Genomic DNA, 12,920 nt, shown 5'->3' with positions numbered 1-12,920 from the left:
CCAACTTTTAACTCGATCACCGTATACATGTTACACTCAATTGGTGGATTACTGACTTCCCACCTTATAACGGATCTTATTTCGCAATTGCTTGAAGTTAGAAATTGGATACATTTCTCATAATGATATACCTACAAACATTACTCTCGGGGGATTCATTTAATGGCTTTGGCAGCTGTCAAAATACCAATCATGCTATATATTCATGTCGATCCAGACAATGAATTTGGTTCGATGAAGGTAATATTTTAGATCACTCAATGGAAGTTTAGATAACTTCATATACAAAAGGGAAAAACTTCCAGATTTGGCGAACACTTACATCATCCATAATTACTTACATGTTGAGCTCTCTTTCTGACCTAGTAAGTTACTATGATGGCCGATGACACCTTCAAAAAATGCCTAAAAAGCATAATCAATTCTCACCACTGAGGCGGACTAACAACTCGCCACTTAAGCGATACGGAATTCGCCAAACTATCGTGTTTGACAATATGGACTTTCCTAAACTCAACATCACCAAAGGTTTGCCCATCATTGCCCCCGAGACACGCAGAAACCCTAGTAGACAAATGCGACTCATCTGTCATTCCTAGAATGTGCCATAGCCATGGTCTTTTCACATACCTGCCACACTAGCCTTTTCTCATTTTTACTGTCCCGACAGACCTTGTGTTTACAATCCCGATAGACTACATTTTGCCACACTAATCTTTGTGTTTACTGTTCTGACGGATGACATCAAAGCACCATCGCAAGGTCCATCATCGTATTACCTTCCCGACACTCCGCCCGAATCCCCTTATTGCCAACTGTACTTGGTTTTTCATAACTCAAATAACATAATGGATGCATGTAACATCCCTAACCCGTATCCGTCACTGAATTAGGGTTACAAGGCATTACTAGACAAAACACAGATCAACATAGTCATTTATTATTTTTATACACATGGTTATATCAACTTCTATACCATATAACTTCTAAATCCAATATCAATCATCTACCAAATCATGTTAATTAAATACAGTTTGATGTCCGAACCACATAACTTTAATATTAATGGCATTCATATAATTCATTAGATAAATCAAACATAACATTTCGTAACTTCTGTACAATCATACAATAAAGCCATTCAAACTAAATAACTATAATTATTATGCAATCACATATGAAACTTTAGTAATAATGCAACCTGGCCGAACATATTATTGATGTATATATATGTAAAATGTGCATACCTATTTTAAAATTTAACAATATCTTGATACTTTTTTAAACTATCCATTTAAGCTACCCAAAACATATATAAATCATAATCATCATTTACCATTTAGATCCGTACCAAAATAATTACCAAAACAATCATGAAACATATTCAATACTTATCATTTAACAACCGAACTTACATGACTAAACATTCAAACATAATATATGTATATATATATTTGCCACCACAAACCGAATCAAATTAACTAAGCCACAAATGATCATATCAATAGTATCTCAAATTCACATGAATTAAAACCAACCAAATAACTTATGCTCAACTGAATCATTATTTATATATTCGATTCCCAAATTCAAACTCATATGACCAAACCAAACTACCATAAAACATAACCATAATTTATTATCTCCATTCACATCTAAATAATCAACCAAATATATTGACATAACCATTATTTAACCTATGTTTCGCATACCATAAACACACTTTTAAAATGAGCTACTTTCATAGCCGATTATAGACCAAGCTTTTCATTGTCCAATACCGAATTATATTTCAAAATGTCACAAGCATATATATAATGGAACATTTCTCCATAATAAGCTCAAGTAATAAGCAAATACCAAAGTGAACTAATCATAAGCCACAGATACGTATATCATTGCTTCATACTGCAATCAAATTCTAAACACACCACATAATCTATACCATGACCGAAAATGCATTAACATGAACATCATTAACAATCAAAACACATTTATATATCAAGATTACTACACGCATATATCATGACCAAAATTACTTAAACATTAGAACATTAACATGAAGATTAAGCCATTTTCGCATGGCTAAATATATATACAAATTTTGAGACCAACCAAAACAAATGCTAGCCTATACATGCCATATGTTCAAAGTTTCAAGCTTTCAAAATACTAAAATAGAGATTGATAGTGAGACAGACTTCCTTGACGATCCCCGAGCTCGTAACTAGCTTTCCAAAAATCTAAAAAAATAACGAACAAACACACACACAGAGTAAGTTTATATTGCCTAGTAAGTTATAAGCAAATAAATTATCAAATGAACAATAGCATAGTTATATCAATATGTCCGAACATGAACAAACTCATGCACATATTAGTCACACCTTTAACATGTATAATTCATATCATCATCTCAAGTATTATACTTACCTATTTTCATGAACATTTAATTTCGTACGTACTTGAGCCATTTAACTCGAGTTCGCACTTGATCTTAACTTAACACTGCCTGTTGAACCATTTGGAATCAATAAGGATACTCGGATAACTCAAAAATCTCATACAATGCCAATGTCCCAGACGTGGTCTTACATGTAATCAAATAATGATGCCACTGTCCCAGACAGGGTCTAACACGTAATCATATACGATGTCAATGTCCCAAACATGGTCTTACACGTAAATCGTAAATCGATGCCAATGTCCCAGACGTGGTCTTACACGATATCACATAACAGAATCCTATGGTTCGTACGGGCTTTTAGATGTCGTAATTCAATCGAATTAAGCTTGTAAACAATTTTCCCATACTTAAAAACAATTCGACATTTACACATATATTTATTAAAATTCAATTTGAAATTTATAATACATATACATTCAAATTTAACGGCATTTATTTACTTACAAACTTACCTCGGACGAAGACGAACAGACCAGAACGGCTATTCGACCACTTTTGATTTCCCCCGATCTAATTCTGTTTTCTTTTGTTCTTGATCTATATAAATTCAAATTTGGCTATTTAATAACACATTTCATTCAATTCAAACCACAAAGACATAATTAGGCCATTTTGCACATTAACCCCTAAATTTTACATTTTTGACATTTTAGTCCCTATTTCATAAAATCACAAAATACACAAAATTTCATATTTCCCATGCTTGGCCGAATATTCATATAGTTCATATAAGCCCATATCTTTCATTTATTTCACATTTTAACCCTTCAATTTCTCATTTTCATAAATTAGTCCATACTAAGCAAATTCATCAAAAATCACAATACAAAATATATTTATCTATCATCAAGCTTTCATATTTCACCATTTAACATCACAAAGCTTACAAAATAAAAAATAGCATAACTCAAATTCATCATTAAATTCTAAAATTTAAGCATGGGCTTGAAAAAAACACAAAGCAACAATATCAAAAACGTAAAAATTATCAAAAACCGAACAAATTAGATACCTAATTTAAGCTTCCAAGTGTGTCGAACTATTTAAGCAACCATGGTTTCTTTTTCTTTCAACTTTCAGCTAAAAAAAGATGAGAATGCATGGCTATTTTATGTTTTGTTTATTTAATTCATAATAATATATCATTTACCATTTTGTCCATTAATTAAACATTATAAAATCATCAATTATAAGCCCAATACCGTCCATGCTATTATTCAATGGTCAAATTTCAACATAAGGACCCCACATTATAAAAGCCATAACAATATAGCACTTTAACAAAAAAATATGCTACTTTTTCATTTTACGCTATTAAGTCCTTTTATAAAATCGAGCACACAAACGATAAAATTTTCACACGAAATTTTCACACATATAAATTAACATGTTGTAGACACCAAAAATAATATTAAAATAATTTTCTAACTCGGATTCATGGTCCCAAAACCGCTGTCCGACTAGGGTCTAAATCGAGCTGTACAACGCATCTACATAGATTTCACTCAGAATCTTAATAGAATCATACTTCCTAACACATAACTTCCCATGCATGCTTACCACACATTGTCATATTCATACAACGCATCGTACACTTCAGAACATACATACAAATGCTTCAAAGAGAATAAACAAACATACATACTTACAAATTCTCAAAAATATATATGCATTGACCATACAAGGAATTATTATAATACTATGCGCAGAAGTCGAGTTTAGAGACTCACTAGACACCTACTTTTACTTCGACCTAGAGTTTTTTTTTATTGTCTTTCTCAATCTATTAGCAACAACTATTTACAGGATCATGAAATTTCCATTAGAATTCCCATTTACAGATAGTTTACTAACGTTTCAACTATGTGCAACCCCCGTACAGGGCCTTTAACTCACACCTTACTGTTCTTACACCTTTCATCATCTATTATTCATCAACACTCATAAGATACAAGGCTATAAGACTTACTAGAAGGTTGAGTCATCCATTTATTAAACAATGTCTTATCCCTACCTTATCGAAGAAGAATAGACCATTTAGGTTAAAAGAAGAATCAGAACGTAAAATAGAAAGTAAAGTTATCTAGAATGTCTTCTCCCTTACTAGATATAAACTCCATGTCCCCTATTGTGGACTTTGACAAGTTATGATTCTTACCTAGCCCAAATCATCCTAATTTCGCACAAAAATGTAGAGGAAGGTAAAGAGAATCCAACGCAGATCTTCATTACTATTTGATCAGTCATAGAGAGGGTCTAATCAATCAAATTAACTCCCAACTAATCCTGTTACGAAAACCAACTAGAACAATGCTTATGCAAACCTGGCGTACTACACTTTGGTGGTGACTCACGTATGGCGTGGTCTTAAAGACAATCAAATCTACTACAACTTTCTCATACACTTGATAGGCTCTTCGTGCTCAGCCAGTACTCTAGGCGTACTCTTCCTTGGGCGTAATATTTCTTTGCTTGAAGATACCTTGTAACTAAATCCTTAGATACCATTAACAAGTGGATACTTTAGCTCTAGTATGTGTCAATACTTTGACTCACCATCAAGCCGACAAGGTGGAGAATTATGCTACCATAGTGCGCCAAACAATTTACATACATACCTTACCCAACTTTTTGGATTTGCCGCTTTTGAGGTGTGACAATTTCTTAATTATTTAAATTTCAATGTAATAGTTAGAGTTTCATATGAGATGTAGATCAAAACTAAAGGTTTATAGTAAATGGAAATACGAGAAAGAAACATCAAATTCAAATTTACACAATATTAAATGTTAGAAATTCTAAAAAATACAATATAAGGGACAATATCATGCTTTTGTTTAACCCTCTTTTTAATATCCTACCAAATTTTGGATGTTATATAGGGCCTATTATACACTTATAATAATAATTTTACTTCTAATAACATTTGAAATTTAGATCATATTTAATGTTTTCTAATTTTCAAATTAAAAAACTATTATATTAATAATATTATTAATTAGTGAGATTTATATAATATCTTTAATAAAATTTAAAAATATTATTTCATTTATTAAAGTTTATTTTTATTTATAAAATATGATGAATAGAATTTTATGTAAAATTTAAATATTTTATTAAAATGGTATCTTAACTAAAATTTATTGTTTTTTTTTGTTATAGATAACATGTTGTTATAGATAACTAATTTAGTAAAGAGTTTATTTTATAGGTTATGACTATTGCTGTTATGGGAAAAATTGTTAGAAAGGGTATATGTTATAAGAGAGTTTATTATATGATAATGGCATAGTTAGATCAGGGCTTATTTGGACATAAGTTACGGATGACAATGAAGCAAGGTGAGAACATTTGTTTCCAAATCCACCATTGCTTTACAAGTGACATACTCTATCCAACTAACCGCATTGCTATGTTATGGATGTCTAATTTTGAGTCACTACTATTTTCATGAATGTTGGATAGATTCATGTTCATATTGTCAAAATTTGATCTTAATAATAATAGAACTCGGCGCAAAATCTCCTATTGTGATATGAGTTACCACCCCTTGATCACTTTTTGAAAGAAATATAGAAGGGGAAATGCAATTTCTGAAATTTGAACATGGCAATTGATTCAATTAAAGTCTATTTAAAAATATATATTATATCACAAAACCCTGTTAATATTCTATACATGTGTCAGCAAATGAAATGATTTGCTAAATTTAAAAAAAAATTAACAGTGTCATTAGAGAGACTATTTTGTTTGACTAAAGCCAAGTTGAATGCTTAAATATATTTTAATTGATTGAATTCAATCCTAATATGGAAACAATTATCAATATCAATGATTAATTTAAACAAAAAAATTTAATCCCTAATATGAAAACAATTATCAAGTTCAAGCCAAAATGCATCAACCTAACATAGAATTCACAACTTTATTTATACAACAAACATACAAGGATTACATGGTAATTTTATATTTTTAATAGTTATATAAAAAAGCATTTAGAATTCATTCTATGATAAAAATCTATATTTTTACTTTTTTTAATAGTTATGTTTAAAAATAAAATAATACACAATTTCGAAACAAAACAGCGCATGCAATGGCGCAATAGGGTTTAAGTCGAGATGAGGATGGCTTATGAGTTGAAGAAGCTCCGGCGTTGGTAGAAGTGGTGGCTGCAGAAGACTGTCGTCTTCATGACTCACCATAGAACTATTGATTCTCTTTAAAGGACAGTGGGGATTTGCTATTTGAAGACCCCATTTCTTGTTTTGATTGCTCTTTACTCAGTATTGTTAATGTTTTGTTTGAGCAGCTGCCGGTCGGAATCCCATGGCAGAGGGTTTTCATTTCGTGTTTTCCTTTTGATTGTTGGTTTATTTATTTATCTTTTTACTTTGTTTAATTCTTCAATAAAGAGGCCGACTTTTGATATAAATTTTTTTTTATTAATAATGGAAAAGCAAAGGAAATGTTCCATCCATACAAATACAATGATGTGAATGACAAAATTTCCATTATTGCTAACAAGTTTATAGCTAAGAGTAAAAGCTGTTGAATACCGTCTTACAACAATGGAGTATCGATTTTTTATCTGCGAAAAGAGCTGAAACTTAAGCTTATCCTTATTATACTGAGAACCGGATAGATAAGCAACCAATGGATGTTCCGCCATTTTAGCTGCTGCTTCATCACCTACCCCATTTTTATCTTTTCGATATTTGTATAGTTGGCGCAGCCTTTCAGCTGTCAAAGGATAGTATAATTAGTCCTTTTTGGATACACATTTCGTCGTCGTATGTATAATTAAGTCGATTCTTGAAATGCACAGTGTTGTCCACTTTCACTTCTCCCTGGAGTTTTAAAAATCAAAGTGCCATCGACAAAAACTGCAGACCTGTTGTTTTGTTTTACTAATTAAATCCAACTATTTGCTGCAATAACGTGAAGACTTCCTTTTACTGAATTGTCATGTCCGCATCATATTTTCCTGGCCCACTGCCATAGAAACATTACTTGTATGCTCTTTGAATTTGAATAGAGGCTCAGATACAAATATGTATTCTATTTATTTTTTAAAAATGTTATATTTTCATATTTATATCTCAAAATTATCTTCAAACATATTTCACGGGAAAAATCATCGGAAAAATCATCGTAACAATATAATGGAAGTCCATATATTAAAAGCTGGATTGAAATTTGACCTTTATATTAAAAAATAACAAATTATTTTTTATACGTTAGATTAAAAAGTAAATTGGTTCTTCTATTAAAAATTTAATCTATTTTTATTATTAAAAATTTACCCATGTATGTTAGCATGAGATACACATGACATGTCACATGTTATTGCCTGATTATTTTGTTAACCGTGATAGCTTTTAACAGTATAAAGTAATGAAAATATTAAAAGAAAGGACCAATTTGCTTTTTGACCTAATGTACAAGAAAACTGGTCCTTGTATGCCAACATGAGGTACACGTGGCATACCATGTGTCACTGTCAAGTTATTCTGTCAGGCACACCAATTTTTAACAATACAAAGTGATGAAATTTTTAAAAGAAAAGTTCAATATGCTCTTTAACCTAACATACATATATTACTTTGCATAATTAATGCAGAAGATTGCATGTTACTTTTACCCAACAATATTAATCCAATATGGGATTTATAAGCAAAACTATCTCACACTTATTATGTCTTAAATTTTTCAAAAAAAAAATATTCATTTTACTATTTATGTCCAAGGTTTGTGGCTATTACTTCCAACAATGTTAATTCTAAAATTCAAATCAACATCTTTTAAAAATACAATATATCTTATCATTATACTCGAACCTTTTTAATAAAATTTTTAATATTTATATTAATATTCTCCCTCTATGTCGTTACTTAATAAATTTAAAGCATGCTAAGCAAAATATATATATTTCAAGTCTACCATTTAAACAAAATAGTTACTACAATTTAAACATTGCTGCTATCTCTAGCTTATTGCTAGATCATTCATATAACAGCTATGTGTTGGTCAAAGATAAAAAGAAAAAAAAAAAGAGCAATATTAAGATTAATATATAGAGATTAGAGACCACGAGCTGGCTAAATTTACATTTTTATCTCGACCATATTATGATTATCTCTTCACTTATTGATTTGGTCCTGCTCTTTTTTATCTGAGCCTTGGGTGCACTTTGACCTTAAGTGGGTTAGCCATTTCGCATGAGAGCCTAAGCATTTCAGAGAGATCAACGACAGGGTTCTCATCTGATTGCACCCACACGTACTGATGCAACAAAGAGGCCACCCAAAAGGTCACGGTTGCCAGACCCAGAGTCTTTCCAGGGCAAGCCCTACGGCCTGAGCCGAATGGCGCCAGCCTGAGGTCAGACCCCAACACTGACACTACTTCCACGTCACCACTGTCCTTGGACACGAATCTCTCAGGCATGAACTTGAGTGGGTCCACCCAAACATCTGGGTCCCTTGTTATGGCCCACATGTTAACCATGGCTGTGGTCCCAGCTGGCACGTGATGTCCATCAACGGTTGTGTCCATGATTGACAAACGGGCCCATGATAGAAGTGGACCAGGTGGGTGCAACCTCAGAACTTCCTTCAGCACAGCCTGTAGGTAAACCATTGATTGAACGCCTGGTTCCGTCAACGGCCCTGATTTTCCGACGATTTCATCAAGCTCACCCTGTACCTTTGATTGAACTTCAGGGTGGAGTACCATTCTTGCTAGTATCCACTCCATTAAAACAGCCACCGTATCGGTCCCTCTAAATATCATCTCCTGCGTAATGAAAGCAATGATTAGGACAATTAGAAAGCTATTAAATTATAAGCACAGCGAATAATATGTGTACGGTTGGCTGAAAAGCTTAACACAATGTGTGTACATATTAGAGGAATCTAATCAACAAAATGATCCCCAATCATCAACTCTTTTTGATATTTTTTCTATAATATATTTTGTATTAAACGTTAAAATACTAACACCAAATATTAATTACTCCTTTTGTGCTGTTGGTTTTTAGAAAATAACATGCAAGAGAAAAAAATGCAAATAAAAAATTAAATTATGTTAAGATAATTTTAAGGTTATATAAATGAGGCTTCATTTTTCTCTTGCATGATGTTTACAAAAGAGTAAATAATTAAAGTTTTGTGATAGCAGGTCTCAATAACATCAACGGGATTTAGAGTTTTTAAATTAAGATGCTTGCTTACGAATATATAATATTATTAATGGCACTCTACCAATAAAAAACACTGAATACTATAATTTTATTACATAATAATAAATTTACTTTAATGAAAAATAAATTATTAGTTTTTAAAAAAAAATTATAAAAGTCAACAGTGAGTTGCGGGATTAAAGTTTTAATTTAAAAGTTGGAAGATATAAGGATTAAATTTATTTGGATGGGGATGACTATAAAGTTGTTTTTAGATGGTGCTATAAGTTAAAAATAATTTTAGTTAATTAATTTCCAAGAGGCAATAACTCAAAAGCCTTGTTGCTTACCCAAAGAACGGCAATCATGTCGTTGTCGGAGAGCCTATCCGGTCCACTCAGAGAAAGTAAAACGTCCACGAAATCATGGTTTCTTTCCCCGCTTTTGAGCTTATGTTCTTCAATGATTCCTTTCACCAACTTGTTCACTTTGGGAACAAGCCCCGAGCATCGATGCCGGATTTTTTGAAGGTCCAAACCACCAAGCCATGGGAGATGATCAGACCAATTGAGCTTCCCTAGTAACTCGTAACCTTCTTCAACGAGCCGGCTCAGTTCTTCGGTTTCACAATTTGACGAACTCAGTTGATAATTACACCCAAACACCGAGCGCATCATGTTGTTAAGGGACGCTTTCTTTAGTATATCACGTACAGTGAACTCCCCACCGCGACTTGCTATCATAGACACCATTTGGGAGGCGATATCAAGCCTCTGTGAGGCGGTGGAGATGATTTGTTTAGGCGAAAAAAGATGCGTCGCTGCAATTCTTCTTAGGGTTCGCCAGTAAACACCGTAAGGAGCGAAACCGATGGCTCTGTTGAACATTAGACTGTATGCTGATTGTTTCATTGGACGGTCAGCAAAAACAGAACTGTTGAGTATCTCTTTGGCCACATCAGGGTTGCATGTAATGATAACCCGTGTATCACCCAAGCTAAAGGCCATGAGTCGCTTGGCACTAAAACATATGGCTGCAGAACAAAGCTTGCGGTGAGCCAGGTTTATCATGAGGTCCATGCTTCCGAGAACCGGGAACCCTCGTGGCCCTGGAATAATGGTTTTTGTGGTTCCTTTTTGGCGCCGCCTGTAATACTTACCCCAAGCAGGGCCTCCAGGGTAGAACCAGAACCAGAGGGCCATGGCCAACCAAGCCATGCAAAGGGAAAGAAGAAGCAAAATGGTGTTTGAGGAAGAGAAAGTTTTGCATTTGGAAGCAAGAAACAAAACCCAGAAACAATCAGTTTTGGTTTCCATGAAGGAGGAAAGTGGGGCGGGGGAGGTAATGTTTGTATAGAATTTGAAGAATCAAGGTTTCCGTTTTTGGTGTTAAACTAAGAAATGGGAGGTCTGTTTATATAGAGGTTTTTGCGGAGTAATAAAATAACTCAGCTAATGTGTCAGGTTGATTATTAGAAATATTGTAATAATATTGAATTTTGAATTCAAGTTTTAAAGATAATATTGTTGAGAGAAGTATTTATTAAAAGTTCATGAGTCAGGTTAGGATGGATTTAAGTTTGATTTTATTATATTTTATGTTTATTTAAGTTTTACTCGACTCAAAATATGAGTTTGAAATTTTATTTAATTTTGCTTATATTTATAAATGATTAACTCAAATTTATTTTAATCTTACACATACTATTTTTAATTTTTTTACAAATATTTGTATACTTTTTAATTTAATATATCTTCTTTTACTAAAGTTTTATATATAAACATCTCATCACTTTTTAATCTTTACATTATTGTAGTATATATGATCATATATTTAATTTTATGTGTTATAAATTACACAATATATAAAAAATAACATAATATAATATATTTTAAATTAAAATAAAATAAGTTGTATTGGACTCAAGTCTTGAATGTTCGAATCTGTATCTGACTTATATATTTTTGGGCCTAATAATTTTAACTAAATCTCCAAAATTTTAACTAACTCTCGAGTTTTAACAAATAACTCAATCTACAATCATGTGTAGTAGCCGCTATCAAAGAGATTAAAATTTTATAATCTTAAAATCAACATTAAGAATAGTTTGATTATTAAAAAAAGTTATTAACTTCACAAAGAAAGAGCCGTAAAGATGTGGATATTTTCTTAACCAATATTTCATAGATATAAAAAGTAATTTTAAGAAAGTTGTTCCTTTGTTTAAAAATCTAATCATAATCTAACGTGATTATGAGAAAATAAATTTAACTTTATAATGGAAATGAATAAAACAAAAGGAAAAGTTAAGGAGTTAAACATCAATGTCCGCCGCCACTAGCATAAATAACGGAAAACAGAGATTCGAGGAGCCCGTGCCCCACTCGCAATTCAGCTGGCGTGGTGGTTCATTTCTTAGAACAACCTAGGCCAAGCTTAGTCCATATCATAGACACCTAGCAAAGTTGCCATCCTTTTCGATCAATAGTATATTCCAGCCCCTTTTTGTTGTGCGAAGCTAAAGTGGCATTAAAGAGGGCAAGAGTACTATGAAATTATCTGTCTGTATTGGAGTTGAATTGTTTTTAACTTTTTCTATTAAAAATAAATAAATTAATATTTTTACATTAAATCAAAAAATAAATTAATTTTTTATTTAAAATTTTTTATTTATTTTTATTATTAAAATTAACGTTGCTAATAAAATAATTAGACAATTATATTAGATATGTCATGTTTACTTCATGTTGATATAATTAATCGATTTTTAACAATAAAAATAGATAGAATTTAAAAACTCTCATTTACTTAATTTAATGTACAGAAATTAAATTATCCATTTTTTTAAATAAAAAAATAAAATATAAATTGACTCTTATTATAAGTACCTCAAAAATACTTAGTTAAAAGGGTTTTTCAATTGAAAATGAACAGGGAAGTTAATGGCCATGTACATGAAAGTGAGTGACCCAACCTGAAAGCAAAAAAAAAAAAAATTATGAAGCACGCATAAAGATCTTTCAAGTTGATGATGCGGAAAAATCTTAAACAGCAGCCGAGTAAATTATTATTATTATGAACAACACATGTCTGGTGACGATGCTATCGTACGTGTGTCTTCTCAAATGAACCCACGAGATCTTTGGCATGGGATTTGGGCACTGACCCGGTTTCGCCTCTACCTCAACCCCACGTCGACCACCTTGCTCCGATTACACCACGTGTTCCATGCACTCTCTCACTTCACTCCAATGAGCAATACCCCCATCC

The 12,920-nt window shown here is 32.1% G+C and overlaps 1 protein-coding gene across 1 annotated transcript; it reads right to left on the bottom strand.

Moving 5' to 3' along the window:
• Positions 1–8,381: 8,381 nt before the first annotated feature.
• LOC107946996 (cytochrome P450 78A9) lies at positions 8,382–11,051 on the bottom strand. Its single transcript, XM_016881517.2, has 2 exons — positions 10,001–11,051; positions 8,382–9,265 (listed from the first exon to the last, which is right to left on the bottom strand). The coding sequence occupies exons 1-2, from the start codon at positions 10,964–10,966 to the stop codon at positions 8,639–8,641; spliced, it is 1,593 nt and encodes a 530-aa protein (XP_016737006.2). The 5' UTR covers positions 10,967–11,051; the 3' UTR covers positions 8,382–8,638.
• Positions 11,052–12,920: the final 1,869 nt, after the last annotated feature.

Source organism: Gossypium hirsutum, chromosome D03, assembly GCF_007990345.1.
Source record: "Gossypium hirsutum isolate 1008001.06 chromosome D03, Gossypium_hirsutum_v2.1, whole genome shotgun sequence".
NCBI lineage: Eukaryota > Viridiplantae > Streptophyta > Magnoliopsida > Malvales > Malvaceae > Gossypium > Gossypium hirsutum.
This window is presented reverse-complemented; position numbering and strand designations above follow the sequence as displayed.